We start from the raw sequence: 27,066 nt of genomic DNA, 5'->3' as shown, positions 1-27,066 counted from the left end.
TGTATACTTCGTTTGAAATAAAGATCAGGATGTTGTTGTGGTCTTCAGTCCTGAGACTGGTTTGATACAGCTCTCCATGCTACTCTATCCTGTGCAAGCTTCTTCATCTCCCAGTACCTACTGCAACCTACATCCTTCTGAATCTGCTTAGTGTATTCATCTCTTGGTCTCGCTCTACAATTTTTACCCTCCACACTGCCCTACAATACTGAATTGGTGAACACAAAACACACGAAGGTACGGAAGAAACCTCTTCCTGTTGCTCGTCTACTTTATGTGAGAGGTGTCACCTACCGTGTACGTAATGGCATGTGTCGCGGGGGTATCAAACCTATATTCAGACTGGTCGCATTCTTCGAGACCTATTGAGACCTTCTAAGGGTACCTTGAATATTCTACACTTTGCAGGCGTGTACGAACTTTCGTACGAATTCGGAGAAGTCTACGTTGGTGAAGCTGTGATGGTAATTAGCATTTGCGCATGACGAGGATAGTTTTGTCGTTGACAAGGTTTATTTATACCAATCACACACCCGTTTTACAGTATTGTCGCTGGTGTCAGACATCAGACCCGTCAGTCGATAAAAATTAACGAAACAAGTTTCATCTCCGAAGATGCTCAAACAGTTTTGAACGAAATGTTGGGAACAAACTTTTCAGGGACCACTACCAGACACCTCATAAGATTTACCAGTAACTAACACAACAGCTTGTGAAAAGCTGTGTGTGTGTGTGTGTGTGTGTGTGTGTGTGTGTGTGTGTGTGTGTGTGTGTGCGCGCGGGCGTGTGTTGAATTTTGCTGACTTTTATTGCCTCCAGAATCACTAAACGTGGAACTCCAATTAATAGTCTGCAACAGTCATCGCTCGACGGACTCGACCCATTACCTTAATGAATAGCTGAATCTCTCTTCGTAGAAGTACAAATATCTGTCAACAGATGGGAGGGAAAGATACACTTCCGGATATGGACCGATTCTTCCCTGGAAGTTCTCTGATTCAGCTAGCTGATCCACTTCTTTACGCAAATGTCCAAATCGCATTTTCATACGCATATAAGCCATATAGAAAGCTTGTTGTAACTCTAATGACACAGATGTCGCGAGTCCTACATCTACATCTGACTTATTGCTCTGCAATTCACACTTAAATATTTGGCAGATTAGAAGCCGTTTGTGTGGAATGCAGCCAAAAGCCTTCTGACATTCTAGAAGTACGTAACCACTTTGAGGTCCCTTGCTGACAGCACTCATGACTTCGTGTTGCTAAAGAGCTAGTTGAGTCTCACAAGAACGATATTTTCTGAATCCATGCTGAGTACGTGTCAACACATCGTTTGCTTCGAGGTAATTCGTAATGCTCCAACACTGTTTATCTTCGGGAAACCTACTGCAAATTTACATCAGTGATATGGATCTGTAATTCACAAGATTGCTTCTAATTCCTTTCCTGTGCATTGTGTGACCTGTGAAACTTTAGGGTCCTTAGCTAGGGCTCTGTCGTCGAGGAATCGGTAGTGTAAGATTGACAAACATGGAGCTATTTATTCAGCGTATTCTGGATTGAAGCTAACTGGTGTACAATGTGCACTGGAAGACTTGCCTTTATAAAGGGATACAAGTTGTTATGTTATACCGAGGGTATATAATTCTAAGTGATTCGAATTATGGACTACTTTGTTCATGTTCTTTGGCGGAGAAATTTCGAAAAACCACGTTTCGAAACTCCAATTTAGTGCCACTGTCATCAATAAGATTACCATTGCTATTGTGTCGTGAAAGACGTGATTGTGTCTTGCCGCTGGCACATGTAACACATGACCAGAAACTCTTTGGATTTTCTGCCAGACTTCGAGACAAAATTTTGTTGTATAAACTATTAAAAGCATCTCGCATTGAGATGATCTCTTCTTATTTACTATGAACTATGATCTTTCTGACAGCATATGAACACTCCTGACATTGTCTGTCTGGGGGCGATCTACAATGTATGATAACTGAAGAAAATTTCACAAGTCAAGTTCGCTAAAAAAGGCGTTTTATTGGAACACCGGTTTCCACAGAGTTATGCCACAATCATTGCATTCTTTTTTTGGGGGGGGGGGGGGGGGGAGGGGGGGTCATCAGACCCCTGACAAGTTATCTACGGCCCTTAACGAATTCCTCACCTATGCCAAACCCTTCATCTCAGAGTGACTCTTGCAACCTACATTCTCAATTATTTGCTGGATGTATTCCGGTCTCTGTTTTCCTCGACAGCCTTTACCCCCCGACAGCTCCCTCTAGTACCGTGGAAGTTATTCCCTGGTGTCTTAACATATGTTCTATCATCCTGTCCCTTCTTCTTGTCAGTATTTTCCACATATTACGTTCCTCGTCAATTCTGTGGAGAACATCTGCGTTCCTTATTTTATGTCTACCTAATTTTCAACGTTCTTCTGTAGCACCATATCCCAACTGCTTCGATTTTCTTCTGCTATAGTTTTACCAGAATTCATATTTCGCTAGCATACATTGTTATTCTCCAAATGTATCGTCTCAGATATTTCTTCTTAAATTTTGAGCCTATAATTGATACTAGCAGAGTTCTCTTGGGCAGGAATCCGCTTTTTGCCAGTGCTAGCCTGCTTCTGATGCCGTCATTGCTCCGTGCATCATGGGTTATTTTGCTGCCTGGGTAGCAGAAATCCTTAACTTCATCTACTTCGTGATCACCAAGTGTGATGTTAATTTTCTCTCTGTTCCCATTTCTATTACTTCTCATTATTTCGTCTTGCTTTGGTTTACTCTCAATCCGTATTCTTCACTCATTATACTATTCATTCCATTCAGCAGATCCTGTAATCATTCTTCACGTTCAGGATTGCAATGTCACCAATGAATCTTACCACTGACGTTCTTGCGTCTTGAATTTTAATATGACTCTTGAACCTTTTCTCTTCTTACTTCTTATATGTATAGACTGAAAAAGAAGCGGCGAAAGGCTAGATCGCTGTCTTATACTCTTTTTAATACCAGTACTGCTTTCTTGGTCTTCCACTTTTATTGTTCGCTCTTGGTTTTTGTGCATAAGCTATAGTACCCGTTTTTCCCTAAATCTTGCCCTATTTTTCTCAGAAATCTTGCTCCATTTGACATTGTCGAACGCTTTTTCCAGGTTGACAAATTCCATGAACGTGTCTTGATTTTTTCTTTAGTCTTGCTTCCATTATCAACTGCAATATCAGAGCTGCCTCTCTGGTGCCAGTACTTTCCTAAAGTCCTTAATTTTCTTTTCCATTCTTCTGTATGTTATCCTTGTCAGCGATTTGGATGCATGAGATGTTAAGCTGATTCTCACACTTATCAGCTCTTGCAACCTTCGGAATCATGTGGATGATATTTTTCCGAAATTCGGATGGAATATCTCCAATTTCATATACTCTACACACTAATCTGAATAGTCGTTTTGTTGCCACTTCCCTAAATGATTTTAGGAAGTCCGATGAAATGCTATCCCTTCTGCCTTATCTGACCTTAGGCCTTCCAGAGCTCTTTTCAACTGTGATACTAATACTGGATACCCTGCCTCTTCTACTTCGACCACTGCTTCTTCTTCTGTCATATCAGAAGACAAGCCTCATAGAGGCCTTCAGTGAACACTTTCCGCTCCTCTGCATTTAACAATGGAACTTTCATCTCACTCTTAATGTTACCACCCTTGCTGTTAGTTTCACCGAGGATTGTTGTGATTTTCTTATAGGTTGAGTCAGCTCTTCCGACAGTCATATCTCGATTTCTTCACATATTTCATGTAGCAATTTCGACTTTGCACTTCCTGTTTATTTCATTCCTAAGTAATTTGTATTTACACGCATACACACCCTCCGTCTCCAGGCCACAAGTGGCCCATCGGGACCATCCGACCGCCGTGTCTTCCTCAGCTGAGGATGTGGATAGGAGGGGCGTGTGGTCAGCACACCACTCTTCCGGTCGTTATGATGGTTTTCTTTGACCGGAGCCGCTACTACTCGGTCAAGTAGCTCCTCACGTGGCATCACGAGGCTGAGTACACTCCGAAAAATGGCAACAGCGCATGTCGACCCGGATGGTCACCTATCCAAGTGCCGGCCACTCCCGACAGCGCTTAACTTCGATGATCTGACGGGAACCGGTGTATCCAATGCTGCAAGGCCTTTGCCAGATTTGTATTTATGTATTTCTGAATTTCCCTGAACATTTTTGTACTTCCTTCTTTCATTGATCGCCTGAAGTATTTCTTCTGTTACCCATGGTTTGTTTGCAGTTACTTTTTTGTATCTGTGCCTTTCCTTCCAGCTTCTGTTATCGCCCTTTTTAGAGATGTCCATTCCTCTTCAACTCAACTGTCTACTGAGCTGTTCCACATGGCGCTATCTATAGCTTTGGAGAAGTTAAGCGTGTTGGTTCAATCATTAATACATCTGTATCCCATTTCTTTGTCCACTGATTTTTCCTGGCTAGTCACTTAAAATTCAACTTGCTCTTCATCAACCCTCCGTTGCGATCTGAGTTTATATCTGCTTCTGGGTACGCCTTAACATCCAGTATTTGATTGTAGAATCTCTGCCCGACAATGATATAATCTAACTGAAATCTTCCCTATCTCCCTGCCTTTTCCAACCGTACTTGCTCCTCTTGTGACTCTGTAACAGAGTATTCGCTAGCTGAAATTTATTTCAGTAGTCATTTAGTCTTTCTCCACTCTCATTCCTAGAACCAAGCCCATATTGTTCAGCAACCTTTTGTTCTACTTCTTCTTGTACAACCGCATTCTAATCCCCCATGATTATTAGATTTTCATCTCCCTTTATGTACTGAATTACCCATTTAATACCATTCAATATCCACATCTACTTTCTCTGTCTCTTCATGTTCAGCTTGCGATGTCGGCGTGTATACCTGTTGTTGGTGTTGGATTGCTGTCGGATCTAATGACCCTATCAGTGAAATGTTCACCGTAACTCACTCTCTGCCGGAGCTTCCCATTCTTAACGAATTCTATTCCAGTTATACCTTTTCCTGGTGCTGTTGATATTATCCCATACTCATCTTACCAGAAAACCCTGTCTTCATTGTATTTCACTTTATTGACCACAAAAATATCTAGACTGAGGCTCTGCATTTTCCTTTTCAGGTTTTCTAGCTTCCCTATCACCTTAAAACTCCTGGAATTCTACGCTCCGTTTTCTAGAACGCTATTCTTTCGTTGGTTATTAAGTTTTTTCTCATGGTCACCTCCCACTTGGTGATCCGAATGGGGGATTGTTCCGGAATCTTTTGCAAATTGGGAGATCATCACGACACTTTTCAATTACAGACAATATTTCTTGCTGATGCACATTGTGTCTTTAATGCAGTGATTACTATTGCCTTCTGCATCCTCATGCCGTTGGTCATTACCGATTCTTCCGTCTTTAGGGCAATTTCCCACCTCAAGGGCAAGAGATGTCCAGAACATACAATCAAGGCTTTCACGACCGGATGTTTCAGTTGCCGAGAATTCTTCCGGGTTGTATGGCCGTGGTCCATGGAACTCTTCTATGCCTGACGTTTCATCCAAAGCAACGTTGGACATATTCGGAGGTGCTCCTGGTTTTGCTCTTAGCACAACCAAGAGCACCTCCGAAGATGTACAACGTAGGTTTGGACAAAACTTCAGAGACAGTAGAGTGCAATGGACCACAGCCATACAACCCAGAAGAATTCTCGGCAGATGTCCAGAACCTCTTTCCGCTCCACAGCCCTCTTTCACAACGCCGTTGGCTGAATGAGGTTGACGCCTTGAACCGGAAATCATCGGCCGCCATTGATGATGACTTTTATTCAAAATTTAAGCAGTGGCCCGCCTCTATCCCGGTACCCATAACGTTTGGATTACTAATCGTAGACGCTACCCACAGACCACGGGTGAATCTACCATCGGATATTACGCTCTAAAATTTTTACAAAATATTGTCCACCAGCGTTACAAGTCGTTACACATCGGACAGATATGGAGTGTGTAAGAGCCTGTAAAAGTGATGGACAACGTGTGGTAAAATTTTAAAGAATAAGATCTGATGATGACAGCATAACTCTGTCGATACCGGTTATGCAATAAAATGCTTTCTGACAAGAAATCACCAATCAAAAAATTCCTGACAGATCAAAACTGTGTGCCAGACCGAGACTCGAACTCGGGACCTTTGCCTTTCGCATGCAAGTGCTCTACTAACTGAGCTACCCAAGCACGACTCACGCCCCGTCCTCACAGCTTTACTTCTGCCAGTACCTCGTCTCCTACCTTCCAAACTTTACAGAAGCTCTCCTGCGAACCTTGCAGAACTAGCACTCCTGAAAGAAAGGATATTGCGGAGACATGGCTTAGCCACATCCTGGGGGATGTTTCCAGAATAAGATTTTCACTTTGCAGCGGAGTGTGCGCTGATATGAAACTACCTGACAGATTAACACTGTGTGCCGGACCGAGACTCGTGCTAGTTCTGCAAGGTTCGCAGGAGAGCTTCTGTAAGGTTTGGAAGGTAGGAGACGAGGTACTGGCAGAAATAAAGCTGTGAGGACGGGGCGTGAGTCGTGCTTGGGTAGCTCAATTGGTAGAGCACTTGCCCGCGAAAGGCCAAGGTCCCGAGTTCGAGTCTCGGTCCGGCACACAGTTTTAATCTGTAAGGAAGTTTCATATCAGCGCACACTCCGCTGCAGAGTGAAAATCTCATTCTGGAAACATCCCCCAGGCTGTGGCTAAGCCATATCTCCGCAATATCCTTTCTTTGAGGAGTGCTAGTTCAAAAATGGTTCAAATAGCTCTGAGCACTATGGGACTTAACATATATGGTCATCAGTCCCCTAGAACTTAGAACTACTTAAACCTAACTAACCTAAGACGTCACACAACACCCAGTCATCACGAGGCGAGTGCTAGTTCTGCAAGGTTCGCAGGAGAGCTTCTGTGAAGTTTGGAAGGTAGGAGACGAGGTACTGGCAGAAGTAAAGCTGTGAGGACGGGGCGTGTGTCGTGCTTGGGTAGCTCAGATGGTAGAGCACTTGCGCACGAAAGGCAAAGGTCCCAAGTTCGAGTCTCGGTCCGGCACACAGTTGTAATCTGTCAGGAAGTTTCATATCAGCGCATACTTCGCTGCAGAGTGAAAACCTCATTCTGGAATCACCAGTCAAGTTGCGCAACTGAGACTATACTCGGTACTTACGCAATCTGATTAGAATTTTTTGCGGAACGGTGCCAAAATTCTTTTGGAAGTCTAAAAATGTGGGATCGAATTTAGATCCCATGTTGAGAACACTGTTTATAGCCCTGGGGACGACGCTTCGCTTACCTGGTGTAGAGGTAGAACTGTATCCTGTGGTGCGGGCAGGTGACGGGCGGGTCCACGCAGGAGGGCGTGCGGAACAGGTCGCGAACTGACTGCGGCTTCTTCGCGGAGGTGCGGTTGCGCTCCAGCAGCTGTTCCCGCTGCGCCCACACGCCGCATCCTGCAACAGCGGCGGGAGAAAGGCCTCAGCTGCGAGCAACGGGACCAGCATTGCCGTAAAATTACGGAAAGTCTGCAGTAGCTGCTGCGAATCAACAGAAGAGATTCACCGTAATGTACAGCGCCCACTCGGAGAGTGAGATGCCGAATCTCCAGTAAACCATGAACGGTGAGATTAGGAACTTGATCCTGCGAAGTGAATTTGAGAAGGAGGTGCCCCTGTAAGGTACTGTCACAGCATACAAGCTATCGAAGCCATTTTCCCCAACCCCTAGACCACGGGTCAACCTATTGTCACCTAATGTTGACCTAATCTCTTTATGTTACACTAAACTCAGCTAGTCAAGTGTGATTAATTCCGTGTGTGCTGTGCGTACTGTAAGACCTTCGGTACACACACCATCAGATTATTTGATTTGTCGCTCTAACGAAGTAGGCGAGTGTCAGCAATATGTCTCGTGGTCTTATCGTGGCGCGTTTATCTTCTGCCGTTAGGTCAGACGATAGAAATGCCACTTGCATGCTTAGAGTAGCAGATTTACGCTGACCAACTTTAAACAGGACTTGATTAATTTTCACACACATTTATTAAAATAGTAACAAGCATAAACCTTACATAACTTGATTCTGGATGCTATTTACAATTGACAATCTGAAGTTCCTTTGGTCTTGGTACGTTAATCTTATTCTCACATATCTCTGATACTTGACAAAGTGTCTATACATTTCTCTTCATGGCTATGTACAGGAATATGATAATCTTATTAGGCGCAGACTGAAACTTGACTATAGACTGGTACAGACAAATGCAGACTGATTAATCAGAGGTCTGCACACTCGTTATAATACCTCGCGTGTTCATGTATCACTGCGTGAGTGTGATTCCCAAGGAGAAAAGGTTCTACGTTAGCAGCAATCTCATTGGCTGCGTTACATATTAATATGCAGATTGGAGGAAGCAGAATTTGGTCCATCTCTAAGGCAGCGCCATCTCGTAGTGCGGAGATGGACGAGCGCTGCACCTTCGCTGTTGTGCTTAGTGGGACGCGCTCTAGTGGGAAAGTTATGTACGCGCTGACTAAGCAGAACTATCTACACAACACAACCCATCAAAGCAATTTTCCCCAACCCCTAGACCACGGGTCAACCTGTTGTCACCTAATGTTATGCTACACTGAACTCTGCTACTCAAGTGTGATTAATTCCGTGTGTGGGACTGAGATAAAAGGAAAGCAAATTAAATTTGCTGTCCAACTGAAAATAAACTGATGGTCATATGTTCGTCCTGCACTTTTACTCAAGTGTGTGATGGGTACCATCCGACCATCGTGTCATCCTCAGGGGAGGATGCGGATAGGATGGGCATGGGGTCAGCACACCGCTCTCCCGGTCGTTATGGCGGTATTCTCGACCGAAGCTGCTGCTATTCGGTCGAGTAGCTCGTCAATTGGCATCACGAGGCTGAGTGCACCCCGAAAAATGGCAACAGCGCATGGCGGCCTGGATGGTCAGCCATCCAAGTGCCGAGCAAGCCTGACACTTGGAAGGTCACCCATCCAAGTGCCGACCACGCCTGCACCCCTGACAGCGCTTAACTTCGGTGATCTCACGGGAACCGGTGTATCCACTGCGGCAAGGCCGCGTAAAAGAAGAAACAGAAAGGTTAAATAACATCACTTTCCGACACTAAATTTAATAGGTCCCCCAAGTCTATGGAAGCAATATTGCATGCATACACCGATAAATGCACTCATGACCCGAAACGCAGCGGAGCGCTCAGCCCATAAAACTCTCGTAAAATTGTAAACAAACCGGCTCCAGAAACGTTTACACCAGCTGTCAGTTTTGAATCTAACGCCTTCTGCATTTCCCGACCACTCATAATAAAGCATATTTATGAATGACAAGTTCGTGGGTACCGCCGTTTGCAAATATGTCCACTTCACAATTTAAATTACTTTCCTTTAGTCTATCACTTGTTTTCTTTTCCCACTTCTCACTGTCTCTTTTCCCCTTCAACCTCTCTAATTAAAAGTGCGTCATTTCTAATATTGCCTGAAGGGCACAAAGCTATCTTCCCTGTTCCACGAATCTGTTGCTCGACTGCATAATCTACAACTTCATGGAAGAGCATGGTCTGATACCTTGCTCGCATCCAGGTTACAATCAGCCTCATTAAACATCCACCTACGATCCTGACATGTTTCTCCTAAACTCACTCTTCTACAGGACCATCGAAATTCATTGCGCCTAACGCTACCTTTACTGTAAACGTAAAACTCTAGCACACAAAAACTGCATAAAGCAAGATCTAGTGAATATTTACCTTCCGAAAAGTTGCACAGCTAACTTCTGGGCGGTGGGCGGACATGAAGTAGTCCAACCTTGTGTCTTTCCTCATAACGAAGTAACACTTTTAAGCAGCTGAAAACCCCGTCTAAGCAATTTCCTGTACAGTACTTGCTGTTGTTTCTTGCTACATGATTCAGATCTGACAGATACTCATCACAACGTCCAGAAACTAAATGAAACATGTATTCGATGTAACTACGTTTTTCACTGTACCACGATACTACTGAAGTGACTGATTCAGAGCACTGATTCAGAGCACGATTTCACCAGCACATCGGGATGCAGTTTCCGACTTTGAGATTAAGTAATGCAGCCTCATGAATATGTGAAAGGGATACTCGACCTAGGCAGAACAGGTTTCTGTCAGTGTTGCGCTGATTGGCACACCTATGTACTTGCTCGAAATACTATAAAAAATTCTAAAAAACTTTAAATGGCTTTGTATGTGATTTCGATAAGACGAAGAGAAAAGCATACTTCTTTGTAAATATGAAACCTTAGTTACTCTGTCAGTACGAACGTATAAAGATTTTCAGTAGAATTAGATCTTTAAAAAAATTATTTTAACTAACGTAGCTCGAATATTCAAACAACGACTTTTTTTTAAGTACCAATCTTCTGATTATGATTGGTTGAATGCGGCCTGTCACGAATTTCTCTACTGGGCCAACCTAATCTCAAAGTAGCACTTGCGACCTACAGCCTCAATTATTTGTTGGATGTATTCCACTCTTCTTACCCTCAGCAGCTTCCACTAATAGCATGGAAGTCTTAACATATGTCCTATCATCGTATCCCTTCTTCTTAATATTTGCGACATGATCCTCTCCTCAACGATTTCGCGGAGAACCTGCTCATTTGTTTCCATATCAATCAACCGAATTTTCGAAACCCTTCTATAGCACCAAATCTCAGACCTTATGTTTACAAAGCGTATTCTCCGGAATGAATCATTAACAGGAGAGTATAGCCTTTCTCGAGCTATTCCCTTACCAACTGAGTTACCGAGGCACGACTCACGATCTGTCCTCGCAACCTAAATTCTGAGAGTGCGTCTCTCCTACTTCGTAGCTGCGATACTGGAATACGGATACAAACCTACCAAGAAAGTAGCGCATGGCCCGGGGCGCAGAAATATAGCGATTAGCACTTTAAAAAATTCACATAAAACCAGTTAATCAGTTTCGAAATTTTTTTCGTACTGTACGGACGCATTGCAAATTAATGTTTAATTTACTTGCAGCAATAATTACGTCTTAATTTTTTAAGCGTGTCAATCACACACATATTGTCCTTTCTTCTTGTCAGAGTTTTCCATATATTCCTTTCCTCGCCGATTCTGCGAAGAACCTAATTTTCAACATTCTTCTGTAACATTACATCTCATACACTTCAATTCTTTTCTGTTTCGGTTTTCCCACTGTCCATAATTCACTACCAAACGATGGTGTGCTCCAAACACATAGTTCCAAAAATTTGTTCCTCAATTTAAGGCCAATGTTAAATACTAGTAGACTTCTTTTGGCCAGAACTGCACTCTTTGCAAGTGTTAGTCTGCTTTTTATATCTTACTTGCATCGCCCGTCATATGTTATTTTAGTTCCATGGCAACAAAATTCCTGCACATCTACTTCTTCGTAACCAGTTTTGGTGTTAAATCTATGGCCAATACCATTTTTGCCACTCTTCATTACTTTCATATTTAATCGCTTTAATCTCAGTCCTTACTTTGTACTCATTAAACTGTTCATTCTGTCGACATTTCCTTCATTTCTGCTTCACTCTCACTGAGGATAGTACTGTCATCGGCGAAATTTATGACTGATATCCTCTCACTGCCGATTTTAGTCTCAATCTTGAAACTTTCTTATATTTTTATCAGTGCTTCCTCCATGTTTAGATTTAACTGTAGGGATGCAAGACTGCGTACTTCTCTTACACCCTTTTCAATCTTAAAACTTTCTTTCTTGACTCTCTAACATATCGCAAATTATCCGTCTTTCCTTATTTTCCTCAGAATTTTGGACACTGTCCACCATTTTACATTGTCTAAAGCTTTCTCTAGGTGAACAAATTTCTCTTTCTTAAGTTTTGCTTTCCTTATCAAGGGTAACAAGTGAACTTGTGCCTTTACCTTTGTGAAAGCCGAACTGATCGTCATCTATCAGAAGCTGGACTTTCTTTCCCGTTCTTCTGTATGTTATTCTTGATGATTGTGCTATAATTTTCGCCCTCATCTCCCCTTCCTACCTTCTGTATTTTGTGAATGATATTTTATCCGAAAGTCGAATAAATTATCCTCTCCCCTTTTACAGGTCTTATTCAAAGAAGTTATTTACCTCGTCGGCCTTCTAAACTTCTATTAAACTCTGACCCTAATATTAGATGCTCTATGCCTACCATATCAACTCCCATTTCTTCATTTATTACATTATACCCTCCTCTGTATTTAACATTGGACACCCATTGCATTCTTAATGTCTGTGCCCTTGCTTATCATTTCACCAAAGCCTTTTTATTTTATTTTTCTCTGTTTGCAGAGTAAGTCCTTCAGACCATCATTTATTTTTCTATTCTTCATATTTTTTCTTGCGGCTATTTCGCCGTGACTTCGTGACCCATATTGCTGTGTTCCTGTTTTTCCACGAACATTTTTGTACGTCCTTTTCTCGATGATCAGTTGAAGTTTTACTTCTGGTATTCAAGATTTTTTTCTGTTACTTTCCTTCTACCTATGTTTTTCATTCCACCTTCTGCAACTGCATTACTCTTCAACTGAACTATTTACAGTGGTTGGCATTACCGTAGTATCCACAGAATAAGACAACTTCAAACGTATCTCATTTTTGCTTAGTGCTTCAGTATCATACGTGCTACCACAATGATTATTCTGGACGATTCCATTAAGTTTCAGTCTACTCTTCATCACTGCAAAATTATGATTGCTCCCCGGTACACATTACAATCCAATATCAGACTTCGGAACCTCAGTCTAACCGTGACGCAATCTAGTCTGAATCGTCTCATGTCCGTAAGCCTTTCTGAAGTATACCTTCTCCTCTTGTGGTTTCTAAACAGTGTACTCCATTATCCCAAAAAGTTTCGAGACCGGATAACAAACGATGGTTGTTTCAGTGCTACGGATGGTCTATATTCTGTCCCCCACTTGGGTGTAACCACAGAACTTCATGCAACCATGTGAAATTGTCAGAAAAATCCTTCTGTGTGATGTTCAAGTAGCGCGTCACATTCTCACCTTCTCCAGTCTTGGAGAATCATCAGAAACCGATTCCAGTCTGCATTTTGCCTGTTTTTAGTTCTAGCCAAGCCGCGCGTGAATGGCGTCCACGTATAGTTCTTTGTGCGTTACAACTTTTGATAGAGTTTTCTCTTCTTCAGAATGGCTTCAACACTTGATTTACAGTTCACACGCAGTGGAAGTCTGCTGTTGTCGAATACATATCTGTTGTTTTGCAGTTGTTAGATCAAGCTACCACAGTAGTTACTGCTCTGACGTCGCTAATACTCCAGGAATAAAATCTGTCTGGGAATTTTTTGGACGGACGGTGTACTCTGCGTGACAACTGAAACTTATTGCTGAACTCAATTGGTCTTTCTCCTCTTTCATTTTTTCTACTAATCCTATATTCTCCGGAAGCTGTATCTTCTGTTCCTGCCCCTATTACCATATCCCAGTTTCCCCCCCACCCCACCCCACCCCTCTATGAAAATCAGATTATCATCTCCTGTAACATACTGAGACACCCGTTCAGTATCCTCATATTCTCGTACTTTCTCCTTCTATTGAAATTCCGCATATACATAATTTTCTGATACTGTTGATATTATATTCGTCTGACCAAAAACCATTATCTTCTTTCCATTGTACTTCACTGACCTCAGTATATCCAGATTGAGTCTTTTATTTCCTTTCCGGATTTTCTAGCTTCGCTACCACGTTAGAACTTTGACGTTCTACGTTTCGACTCGCAGAATGTTACCTTTTCGTTGATTATTCAAACTTTTCTCATTGTCATTTCCCCCTGGCAGCCCCATCCCGTAGATTCGAAAGGGGCACTTACCCGGAATTTTTGCCGGTGGACATATCATGTTGGCGGAACGAAATTTTCACTTTTACCGGAGAGTGCGCTGATATGAAAGCTACTGGCAGATTAAAACTAGAACTCGGGATCTTTGCCTTAAGCGGGCAAGTGCTCTACTAGAGGTTTGTCCGCTCCTTCGCGCTCTCTGACAAAGGTCGTTGGCAGAACGAGCTGTCTCCATCCATCGTAAATACTTGGTCGTCATTGCTGATGATTTTTATTCAGAATATAAGCAGTGGTTGAGTTCGAACCCAGGACCTATGAATTTTTGACCACTGGTCAGGGCGCTACCCATGGACCCAGTGGCGGATATAGAAAAACCGCAACGAGAGGGCGCTAAAAATATCTTACCCCACTTTCATTGTTAGCGTAATAAAAAATAATCAAGTCACATGCAAAGTTTAAGAAAGTTTTATTTAAACTGATTATACACATATAAAAGACAGTTACAATTGTGGTTCTCTTCCTTAAATTATGAATTCTGTGCGCCTACTGATAGACTTTCCTTACTTGGCATACACTTGCTATTCTTCTTCAGGCAGCACGGTGCTGAGTAGTTTGTACTGTTGTTTGGCTTAAGTAGTTCTAAGTCTAGGAGACTGATGACCTCAGATGTTAAGTCCCATAGGGCTTAGAGCGATTTGAACCGAACTAACCTAAGGACATCACACACATCCATGCCCGAGGCAGGATTCGAACCTGTCACCGTAGCAGCAGCGCGGTTCCGGACTGAAGCGCCTAGAACCTCTCTGCCACAGCGGCCGGCCTGTTGTTCGGAATGAACGTTAAGAAGAAAATATTGATCGCATGAAGACGATCGTCTACTGCCTGGGGAGACAGAACCCTTCCTGTTGGTTCTAAAAGTCAACACGCTATTCTGTTGCTTTCTACTCAGGGATCTTACGAGTCACAATAGGTAGCAGTCATTAACAAGATGTTAACCGCGAGACATATCTTCAATATTTTGTGTCTCCTAATAGAGGCTGATTGTTTGAGTGACGTCACTGTGGTATAAGCATCGGGGTGGTCAGTTTTAGATGTTGACAACTGTTGTAACCGTATTGCATGCTCTAGGACTTAGATGACCCTTTGAAGTACATTGATAGATAGAAGAGCGTATAGAAGCTGCACTGTGCCGTCCGTGATTAGAAACTCAACACTCTCTACAGAACTGTTGTGAGAATTGTAGCATCTAATAACTTTGACGTCTTCTAACACTGCTGCTCTGTATCTCCATTTAAGAATGATTGTTGCGAAGTTTGATGATAATTAATCGCGTATTCTCAGCTAGTTACATATCCATGTAAATGCGTAGCTATACAGGGTGCTAGAAGTATAGGTGCAGATATTATCATAATTTGTACCTTAATATGTATTCACGTAAGTGTGTTAGTTGTATTTTTCCTGCGTCTGTCTTCCCACAAAAATTCTTCACGTAATTGATTAATCGATGTTTCCTGTATCATCGTAACTGCGCTAGTGGATTACGCCTGTCAGTATAGACTTCCCGTTTTTGTCCACACTTCAAAACCTGACCTTCTGCCCAGCGGATTGGTTGTGTTGTGTTGGGGGAGGAGACCAAACTGCAAGGTCATCGGTCTCATCGGATTAAGGAAGGAAGTCGGCCGTGCCCTTTTCAAAGGAACCATCCCGGCATTTGCCTGAAGAGATTTAGGGGAATCACGTAAAACCTAAATCAGGATGGCCGGACGCGAGATTGAACCGTCGTCCTTCCGAATGCGAGTCCAGTGTGCCCAGCGGAAAATGAACATCAATGGACTGCTGGTGTCACGCGTACTTGAAGGTACCAATCAACCTAATATCACACTATATCTAAAAAGCATCCGTTCATCTTCGACGGCGATGGAATCTTCAGCAGGATAACCGTCCGTTTCGTAAAGCTAGAATCGCGCTACGGTGGCTCGAGGAGCACATTAGTGAACTCGTTGGTATCTCGGCCACCAAATTCGTCCTATTTACCCAGATGGAATTCACATGTGATATCATCGGGCGCCGCCTCCGCACGCACAAAACGTCGGCCCATAATTTACTGGATTGAGTGACGTTTGCGTAGAAGTTTGGGGGCGAAAACCTCCGTAAACGACCAAGGATTTAAAATCTGTGGATATAAATCCTAAGCGAAGATCGCAAAAGTTCCTTTATTGGTGATTGTTTTTAGCTCATTGAGAAGCCGTCTTGAGATTCAAAACATAGGAAGTTGCATATAAGAAGTGGACAACAGCAAAAACATTGCCTATTTAAACCACCACTATATGACACATACCAACAAAATTATTACTCAATTCAGTGTGCACATCGTCGTAATCTGTTGAGCTGAATCGCTCTTGTTGTCATGTACATAATGAAAACATAATAGATCGTGGCAGAAATAAAGACATAAAAAGGCTTTTTGTTAAGTAGTGTAAGGCCATGAAAGTCGTCATGGTAACATAATTTACAAAGTTAGGTGTATGGATATTTATTGCTTATACTACCAACTTTTATTTAAGGGGGTGGCGGGGGCGGGAGGGGGGGGGGCTGTAGGAATTCAAACGGACCGACTTGGAACAGGAGAGACACTACAGCATGATATTTTAATTTCCACTGTCTATACTTTTACAAGTAAATTCATAAAACTTTGTCAACATGACAAGGAAGGATTCAGGATTCACATTTACAGCAGCTGAAGTTCAAAAACCTAACAAAATAATTATTTTTACATGTGAAATTTCATCATTTTCTCACTCTTATTCGCCACATTTGTTGCTATAGTTACACTTTTCTTCATAAGTAAGAGAGATTCTTCGATGAATTTTGCACAGCATACAAACCATACTTACAGGTGTATTAAACTTCAGAATTAATTTAATTTATGAAAAAATAAATGAGTTGTTACATTTTAAGCTTCATGTTTAGAAAAAAACTCAAATTTTGTAGTTAATTATCTCAGTTTACACCTCAGTTTTTAATAGATTTGGAAAATTCTAGAGTTTTGCATTAAGGAGTTTGTGTTTAATAAGCATATTAGGTTATAAAATAAAAGGATATTTAATTTGGATGTTACGTATACCTAAGTACAGAAAGTTGTGTTTTGCGGAAAATGGCCGTTAAAGTTTCTGCTTGTATTTGGCATTCTTTTAGAACTGCCCACCCCATAAGCAGGTTCTTTTTTCATTTTCTAAATCAGTTTTCTCCCCTTTCACAATCCTATGATGCACTCTTTTTGATTTTATCACTTCAAAAAATGATTTATCTTGTTTCACTACAAGCTCTGTGTCTATCGCATACAAAGCTTTGATGCAGTTCACTCAGGGCTTAATTCCCATTTTCTCTAAAACATATTTCCTGCTTTGCACAACATCATTAAAACACGAAACTGCATCATAAACACCAATAGCAAGCGCTCTTCTTCCCACAAAAATGGTTTTTGGCAATCTTTCCCATACTCTTTGGTATAAACTTTCATTAGGGTTTTGGTTACCGCCATGAAGACATTTCTTCAATAACTTTTCATTTGCAAGGTCTCTGAATATAGGGTCGATGGCTTCCATTACAGCAGTTGGTAGAGAATTCCTGTGATGAATTCTTCACTTGTGTATGGCAGAAGAATGCTGTGCGAAGAGGTGTGGTGCTACATCTTGGTACATTTAAGACCAAGTAAAGTGCCTTATAATCTGTCAAATACATATGTTTCATACATTAAACTACTCAGGGAGATGTGCGCTACAAAACAGACATATTTTTCGAAAATGGAACTTTTTTAAATTTTTGACGTCCTACCCCTATAATAACGGTCGATTGTCACTCGCAACAGTTACATAGTTGATACAGATTTATAATTTTTTGATCATTGGCACTGTATATACTTTCCTGTATCTTAAAATATTGTACTACTTTCAGTTGTGACCATATATTAATTTCCTTCGCTGTCAGTATCTCCTGGCATTGTATTACTTACCGGACAACGTGTGTTTCATTTATGGTTACTACAGACCTGTAGAAATTGAAGACAGTTCCTTGCATCTTACATGACGTAAATCTAGTAGGAATTTCGTTACGTCTTATTATAGAGTCGGGACTATATAGTTCGTTGATTAGAAGCGCTATCTGGAAGTCAGTGTTTTCTTGTAGCAATGACACTACGTAGTGGCCATTTCCTTGACAGCTGTAATGCAAGTACTTCCTTGTTCTGTAGACTGCGTTGCATGTGATATGCTCTATTTGTATCCACACATGGACTATGTAACTGTTACCACTCTCAGTAACCATGTATTAAAACACAAGTGTGATAATATGAGCTCTACATATACAGGGTGATCACAAACAATATGAAAAGGTGTTTTGGGATAGGTTGTTCTGAGAAATAATTGTTAAGAAAAAAAATTCGATACGTTGCGCCGTTTGCGTATTAATTAGCGTCGAAGTTAGCCAGTCACGCCACTGCACTCCAAGCACCCCCCCTTCCCCTCCCTCCCCCCCCCCCCCCCCCCCCCGAGACATGGTGTGGCAGTAAGGATCGAACCCCTAGCGAAAGACTGAGCAGTCTCGTGCGCTATCATCTACGCTATGAACAAGGCTGACAATGACTGTATCTGTCGGGCCGCTTAACGCAGCACGCAGAACAGACTGATTGGCTAACTTCATTGTAATTAACTCGGAAACGGCGCAACGTATCGAATGGGTTGTTCCCTGCGATTGTTTCTCAGCACAACATACCCTGCGACACCCTCACAAACTTTTCAGGCTGTTTCTGACAACCTTGTATACATGATACGTGGCTCTCGGTGTAAATTATGTAATCATGACGACCTTCTACTTTAGTTAAATGATTCAAATGGCTCTGAGCACTATGGGACGTAACTTCTGAGGTCATCAGTCCCCTAGAACTTAGAACTACTTAAACCTAACTAACCTAAGGACATTACACACATCCATGCCCGAGGCAGGATTCGGACCTGCGACCGTAGCAGTTGCGCGGTTCCGGGCTGAAGCGCCTAGAGCCGCTCGGCCACCGCGGCCGGCCTACTTTATTTAATTTCATAGCTTAATACGACCTACCGCATATACTTTCGTAAGTCTTCATTTTTGTCAAGGTCTATTATGTTTTTCCGTATGTACATGGTGACAAGAGCGATTCAGCTCAACAGGTTACGACTATGATACACACTGAGATAATAATTTTTATCAGTATGTCTTATATAATGGTAGTTTAAATAGGAAATGTTTTTGCTGTTTTTCACCTCTTCTACATCTACATCTACATGGATAATCTGCAAATCATCCTTAAGTGCCTGGCAGAAGGTTCGCAAACCACCTTCACACCAATTTTCCATTATTCCAATATCAAACAGCGAGCGGAAACAACGAATACCTATATATTTTCGTGCTAGATCTGATTTCCCTTATTTTATTCTGATGATCGTTTCTCCCTATGTAGGTCGGCATCAACAAAATATTTTCGCATTTGGAAGAGAAGGCTGGAGATTTAAATTTCGTGAGAAGATTCCGTCACATCGAAAAAGCCTTTGTTTTAATTATGTCTACCCCAAACCCTGTATTATTTCAGAGACACTCTGTCCTCTATTTCGCGATAATACAAAAGGTGCTGCTCTTCTTTGAACTTTCTCGATTAACTCTGTCGGTCCTATATGCAAAGGATCCCACACCGCGCAGCAGTATTCTAAAAAGAGGACGGACAACCTTAATGCAGGCAGCCTCTTTAGTAGATCTGTCACATTTTCTAAGTGTTCTGCCAATAAAACGCATTCATTAGTTAACCTTAGCCACAACTTTTCTATGTGCTCCTTCCCATTTAAGTTGTTGGTAATTATAATTCCTAGGTATTTAGTTGAATTTAAGGCCTCTAGATTTGACTAATTTATCGCATAACCGAAGTTTAACGGATTCCTTTTAGCACTCAGGTGGATGTCCTCACACTTTCCATTATTTAGCCTCTACAGCTAATATCCCACCATACAAATACCTTTTTTAAATAGTTTTGAAATTTTTTTGATCTTCTGATGACTCTAGTGGACGATAAACGACAGCTTCATCTGCAAACAAACTAGGACGGCTGCTCAAATTGTCTCCTAAATCGTTTATAGACAAGGAACAGCAGAATGAGACAATATTTCATAAGCATGCAATTTCACTACAAGCCGCTTGAGTAGTACAGTGTCAAAAGCGTTCTGGAAATCTAGAAACATTGAATCAATCAGTAATCCCTTGTCAATAGCTCCCAATACTTCGTGTGAGTAATGAGGTGGTTGTGTTTCACAAGAACGATGTTTTCTAAATCCGTAACTATGTGTCGATAGACCGTTATCTTCAAGGTAATTAATAATGTTCGAACACAATATGTGTTCCAAAATCCTGACGCATGTCGACGTTAATGATATGGGCCTGTAATTTAGTGGACCAATTCTATTACTTTTCTTGAATTTTGGTGTGACCTGCCAACTTTCCAGTCTTTCGGTACGGATCTTTCGTCGAGCGACCGGTTGTATACCCGAAGTATAGAGTCATTGCATCAGCATACTCTGAAAGGAACCTAATTGATATACAGTCTGAACCGGAAGACTTGCTCTTTAAGTTGCTCAAGTTGCTTCACCACTCCCAGGATATCTACTTATTAATTACTCATGTTGACAACTGTTCTTAATTCGTATCCTGGAATATTTACTTCGTCTTCTTTGATGAGGAATATCGGAAGGCTGTGTTTAGTAACTCAACTTCGGCAGCACTGTCGTCGATGTATTTCCATTGCTATCGAGCAGAGAAGGTATTGATTGTATCTTGCCCCTAACATACTTTACATACGACTAGAGTCTCTTTCGAGTTTCTGCCAGGTTTCGAAACAAAGTTTCGTTGTGGAAACTATTGTAAACATCTCGCATTGAGATCCGATCTAGATGTCGAGCTTCTGTAAAAGATCGGCAATCTTTGAGATTTTGCATTCTGTTAAATTTGGAATGTTTTTTTCGTTGTTTCTGCAACAATGTTCGGACCCGTTTCGTGTACCAAGGAGGATCAGCTCCGTCGTTTGTTAATTTATTTGGAATAAATCTGTGATTTCTGTCGATACTATTTCTCTGAATTCAAGCCACATCTGGTCCACACTTACATTGCTAATTAGGAAGGAGTGGAGATTGTTTCTAAGGAGGGTGTAGAGGGAATTTTTATCTGCTTTTTTGATTAGGTATTTTTCCCTTCATATTTGGAGGATTTGTGTATTACAATATTCATTCTTGCTACGACACGCCGGTCGGAGTGGCCGAGCGGTTCTAGGCGCTACGGTCTAGAACCGCGCTACCGCTACGGTCGCTGGTTCGAATCCTGCCTCGGGCATGGATGTGTGTGATTTCCTTCGGTTAGTTAAGTTTAAGTAGTTCTAAGTTCTAGGCGACTGATGATCTCAGAAGTAAAGTCCTACAGCGCTCAGAGCCAGTTGAACCATTTTTTTGCTACGACAACCCTGTGATTACTAACCCTAGAATTTTAGATCTTAAGATGGCTCGTCAATGAGCTAAATCTAGTTATCACTAGAGAATTTTTGCGACGGTGACTCAGGATTTTATCCATACAAATTAACATAACAAATCTCTTGTCTCCCTCTTATTTCACAATGTAAACAATGGATCAAGGACTTCCTGAGTGCGCGCCGAGGCCACGAAGAACCGCTGTTGTTGGGTTGGGTTGTTTGGGGGAAGAGACCAAAGAGCGAGATCATCGATCTCATCGGATTAGGAAGGATTGGGAAGGAAGTTGGCCGTGCTCTTTCAAAGGAACTATCCCGACATTTGCCTGGAACGATTTAGGGAAATCACGGAAAACCTAAACCGGGATGGCCGGACACGGGATTGAACCTTCGTCCTCCCGAATACGAATCCTGTGTGCTAAGCACTGCGCCACCTCGCTCGGTCATCGCTGTTGTACTGTGTTCTAAACGTGGACCAGTAAGCTACTAAATGGGTGGTCAATTTGTTGTTGCTCATCAGTGTACAAACGCTTTTATATCGGTGATAGTCCTGAGTTGGGTCCACTCCAGGACAGACGTCCCTGCTGATACAGACGTCCCTGTCCTTGAGGGCCACACGTGCGCGGGCGCTGCGTCATTGTGCCCCACCTCAAGGAGCATGCGCTCGGCCGGAAGACGAAGAAAGCCTGCGCGTCCGCGTCCAAGGCTGAACTTTCGCCGCGCGGCACTTTCTGCGGTTGCGCAACTCCGAGGCGGCCGCGAGGTCGTCCGCGGAGCTGCGGCGCTCTCTCCTCCGCTGCTGCTGCTGGTGGTGCTGCTGCCCAACTGACTCACTGCAGCGTCTCTTGCGCACAGCAGGCTTCTCTGCTCGTGGCCGACTTCGCCGGTGCGCTGCCGAGCGCTCAGCTGCGCCCCATAGCCGGTGTACGCGCTGCTTCTGTTTACACGGACCACTCGTTTGACCCCTGCTTGTTTCGTACAGGGTGTTTCAAAAATGACCGGTATATTTGAAACGGCAATAAAAACTAAACGAGCAGCGATAGAAATACACCGTTTGTTGCAATATGCTTGGGACAACAGTACACTTTCGAAATTACAGTAGTTACAATTTTCAACAACAGATGGCGCTGCGGTCTGGGAAACTCTATAGTACGATATTTTCCACATATCCACCATGCGTAGCAATAATATGGCGTAGTCTCTGAATGAAATTACCCGAAACCTTTGACAACGTGTCTGGCGGAATGGCTTCACATGCAGATGAGATGTACTGCTTCAGCTGTTCAATTGTTTCTGGATTCTGGCGGTACACCTGGTCTTTCAAGTGTCCCCACAGAAAGAAGTCACAGGGGTTCATGTCTGGCGAATAGGGAGGCCAATCCACGCCGCCTCCTGTATGTTTCGGATAGCCCAAAGCAATCACACGATCATCGAAATATTCATTCAGGAAATTAAAGACGTCGGCCGTGCGATGTGGCCGGGCACCATCTTGCATAAACCACGAGGTGTTCGCAGTGTCGTCTAAGGCAGCTTGTACCACCACAAATTCAAGAAGAATGTCCAGATAATGAGATGCAGTAATCGTTTCGGATCTGAAAAATGGGCCAATGATTCCTTTGGAAGAAATGGCGGCCCAGACCAGTACTTTTTGGGGATGCAGGGACGATGGGACTGCAACATGGGTTTTTCAGTTCCCCATATGCGCCAGTTCTGTTTATTGACGAAGCCGTCCAGGTAAAAATAAGCTTCGTCAGTAAACCAAATGCTGCCCACATGCATATCGCCGTCATCAATCCTGTGCACTATATCGTTAGCGAATGTCTCTCGTGCAGCAATGGTAGCGGCGCTGAGGGGTTGCCGCGTTTGAATTTTGTATGGATAGAGGTGTAAACTATGGCGCATGAGACGATACGTGGACGTTGGCGTCATTTGGACCGCAGCTGCAACACGGCGAACGGAAACCCGAGGCCGCTGTTGGATCACCTGCTGCACTAGCTGCGCGTTGCCCTCTGTGGTTGCCATACGCGGTCGCCCTACCTTTCCAGCACGTTCATCCGTCACGTTCCCAGTCCGTTGAAATTTTTCAAACAGATCCTTTATTGTATCGCTTTTCGGTCCTTTGGTTACATTAAACCTCCGTTGAAAACTTCGTCTTGTTGCAACAACACTGTGTTCTAGGCGGTGGAATTCCAACACCAGAAAAATCCTCTGTTCTAAGGAATAAACCATGTTGTCTACAGCACACTTGCACGTTGTGAACAGCACATGCTTACAGCAGAAAGATGACGTACAGAATGGCGCACCCACAGACTGCGTTGTCTTCTATATCTTTCACATCACTTGCAGCGCCATCTGTTGTTGAAAATTGTAACTACTGTAATTTCGAAAGTTTGTCCGCCTGAAAATGTACTGTTGTCCCAAGCGTATTGCAACAAACGGTGTATTTCTATCGCTGCTCGTTTAGTTTTTATTGCCGTTTCAAATATACCGGTCATTTTTGAAACACCCTGTAAGTATTGACTTGGAAAGCGAACTAACCTGGTCTGCATCATCCATAAAGCCGTCGGCACACGGACCGTGCTGTCGAACGTTAACGTTGAGCGTGCCAAGTTCAACGTGCTGCTGAACGCTCAGGAACGATGCGACTTGTGCATACGGTACGTGGGCCCCAACGTGGTATACGTAATCGCAACGCACTCCAGCGGCAGTTGAGGCATGTTTCTAGTTCGTAAATCACACTGTTTACTCAACGGGCGCGCGTAAAATTCCCACGTTAGCTCTATTAAAACGCATATTTCTTCCATCGTCCACGAAAAGGAAAGTACCATGTCCAATCAATAAGGACACAGGCTTATAAAAGTTCCATTACAAGCAGTGCGTTACAAATATGGAATACTTTCCGCATGAGATAAACATTATTTCATCATTCTCACATTTTAGTAAAACCCCAAGGTCAGTCTTACTTGATCACTATTCCTACCCTATAGCAGAATCTTTGCAACATGTGAATTACGAAGCGTAAAAGAAGAAGGAGCAAATTATCTTTATACAAGTAGCGCAAGCTTCAGATTAAGCCAATCGAACAAAGTCACCCCTCAAAAAACGGTGAAATTGTATTTACATAACATGAAATATTATAGTCTATACTTATATTAAACTAATAATAAAGTATCAGAACCTAATAAAAACGCGAATGTTAGGAAAAAAAATTGGTTGAGTCAGGACGCGAACCACCGCCCCAACAAAAGATTTCATAATGGGACAGGGAAGCTATTCATTACGCTAAACCAACATGACACCTTTCGTATCTAATCATAGTATCTTATCGCTTGCTAAAAACCTTAATCGTAGATATGTTGCTAACTGAAATTTAATTATAAGAAATTGTACCAAGAACAATGCGTTTTGGGTGGATCTTGAATGTGTAGCTGCCTTCAAATAGCCTACTCTCATTATACACAAGTTACAATAATTCTTTTGCCACGGATATGATGTTTCTCATTATTTTATTGGAACGAATCACACAGTTAACAACGGGTTTTGCAGTGATTCTCAATTTGCTGGTGCTCGGAACGGCATATATACATATAGGCTTGAAATGAATGCCAATCTGGCGCCTCACAACTCTGTACTGAAGGGAGACGGCGTGCGTGTGACGTAGGCGGAGTTGTGCCATCTCATTGGTCAACGCTCATACGCACGCTCAGAATATCTGACATGCCAGATATTGCTCTGCACGTTCGGAAAGACTCCCGAGCGTGCTATTCCACGCTGTGACGTCAGAAACTCGTCACTCTCAACGCTCAGCTTTCGGATGCACGGTCCGTGTGCCGACGGCTTAACGTTCGAATGCGTAGGTTAACCGGTTTCACTTCGGTAGCCGAAGTTACTATTCTGTACGCTTCTGAGGCCACCTGATGATCGATCCGGCTGTCAATTTTTCTATACCGAGAATTAGGGCCCGGGAGTAGACAACATTCCATTAGAACTACTGACAGCCTTGGGAGAGCCAGCCCTCACAAAACTCTACCATCTGGTGAGCAAAGTGTATGAGACAGGCGAAATACCCTCAGACTTCAAAAAGAGTATAATAATTCCAATCCCAAAGAAAGCAGGTGTTGACAGATGTGAAAATTACCGAACTATCAATTTAATAAGTCACGGCTGCAAAATACTACGCGAATTCTTTACAGGCGAATGGAAAAACTGGTAGAAGCCGACCGCGGGGAAGATCAGTTTGGATTGTGTAGAAATATTGGAACACGTGAGACAATACTGACCCTACGACTGACCTTAGAAACTAGATTAAGAAAAGGCAAACATACGTTTCTAGCATTTGTAGACTTAGAGAAAGCTTTTGACAATGTTGACTGGAATATTCTCATTCAAATTATGAAGGTGGCAGGGGTAAAAAACAGGGAGCGACAGGTTATTTACAATTTGTACAGAAACCAGGTAGCAGTTATAAGAGTCGAGGGACATGAAAAGGAAGCAGTGGTTGGCAAGGGAGTGAGACAGGGTTGTAGCCTATCCCCAATGTTGTTCAATCTGTGTATTGAGCAAGTACTAAAGAAAACAAAAGAATAATGCGGGGTAGGTATAAAAATCCATGGAGAAGAAATAAAAACTTTAAGGTTCGCCGATGACACTGTAATTCTGTCAGAGACAGCAAAGGACTTGGAAGAGCAGTTGAACGCAATGGACAGTGTCTTGAAAAAATGGTTCAAATGGCTCTGAGCACTATGGGACTTAACATCTACGGTCATCAGTCCCCTAGAACTTAGAACTACTTAAACCTAACTAACCTAAGGACATCACACAACACCCAGTCATTACGAGGCAGAGAAAATCCCTGACCCCGCCGGGAATCGAACCCGGGCGCGGGAAGCGAGAACGCTACCGCACGACCACGAGCTGCGGACGACAGTGTCTTGAATGGAGGATAGAAGATGAGCATCAACAAAAGCAAAACGAGGATAATGGAATGTAGTCGAGTTAACTCAGGTGATGCTGAGGGTATTAGATAAGGAAATGAGACGCTTAATAAATGAGTTTGCTATTTGGGGAGCAAAATAACTGATCATGGTCGAAGTAGAGAGGATATAACATGTAGACTGGCAATGGCAAGGAAAGCGTTTCTGAAGAAGAGAAATTTGTTAACATCGAGTATAAATTTCAGTGTCAGGAAGTCGTTTCTGAAAATATTTGTATGGAGCGTAGCCATCTAAGGAAATGAAACATAGACGATAAATAGTTTGGACAAGAAGGGAATAGAAGCTTTCGAAATGTGGTGCTACAGAAGAATGCTGAACATTAGATGGATAGATCATATAACTAATGAGGGGGTATTGAACAGAATTGGAGAGAAGAGAAATTTTGTGGCACAACTTGACAAGAAGAAGGGATCGGTTGGTAGGACATGTTCTGAGGCATCAAGGGACCACCAATTTAGTATTGGAGGACAGCGAGGACGGTAAAAAGTCGTAGAGGGAAACCAAGAGATGAATACACTAAGCAGATTCAGAAGGATGTAGGCTGCACTACGTAATGGGAGATGAAGCAGCTTGCACAGGATAGAGTAGAATGGGGAGCTGCATCAATCAAGTCTCACGACTGAAGACCACAACAACA

The 27,066-nt window shown here is 42.6% G+C and overlaps 1 protein-coding gene across 1 annotated transcript in view; it reads right to left on the bottom strand.

The window, feature by feature from the left end:
- The window catches only part of LOC126416258 (inactive pancreatic lipase-related protein 1), a 235,990-nt gene that overhangs the window by 119,792 nt on the left and 89,132 nt on the right, over positions 1-27,066 (bottom strand). The window contains exon 3 of the mRNA XM_050083888.1: positions 7,348-7,504. Within this exon, the coding sequence (XP_049939845.1) occupies positions 7,348-7,504 (157 nt within the window). The remainder of the gene's footprint in view (positions 1-7,347; positions 7,505-27,066) is intronic.

The sequence above is a fragment of the Schistocerca serialis genome, chromosome 8 (genome assembly GCF_023864345.2).
Source record: "Schistocerca serialis cubense isolate TAMUIC-IGC-003099 chromosome 8, iqSchSeri2.2, whole genome shotgun sequence".
NCBI lineage: Eukaryota > Metazoa > Arthropoda > Insecta > Orthoptera > Acrididae > Schistocerca > Schistocerca serialis.
The sequence above is the reverse complement of the archived record's forward strand: the minus strand, read 5'-3'. Positions and strand labels throughout refer to the sequence as shown.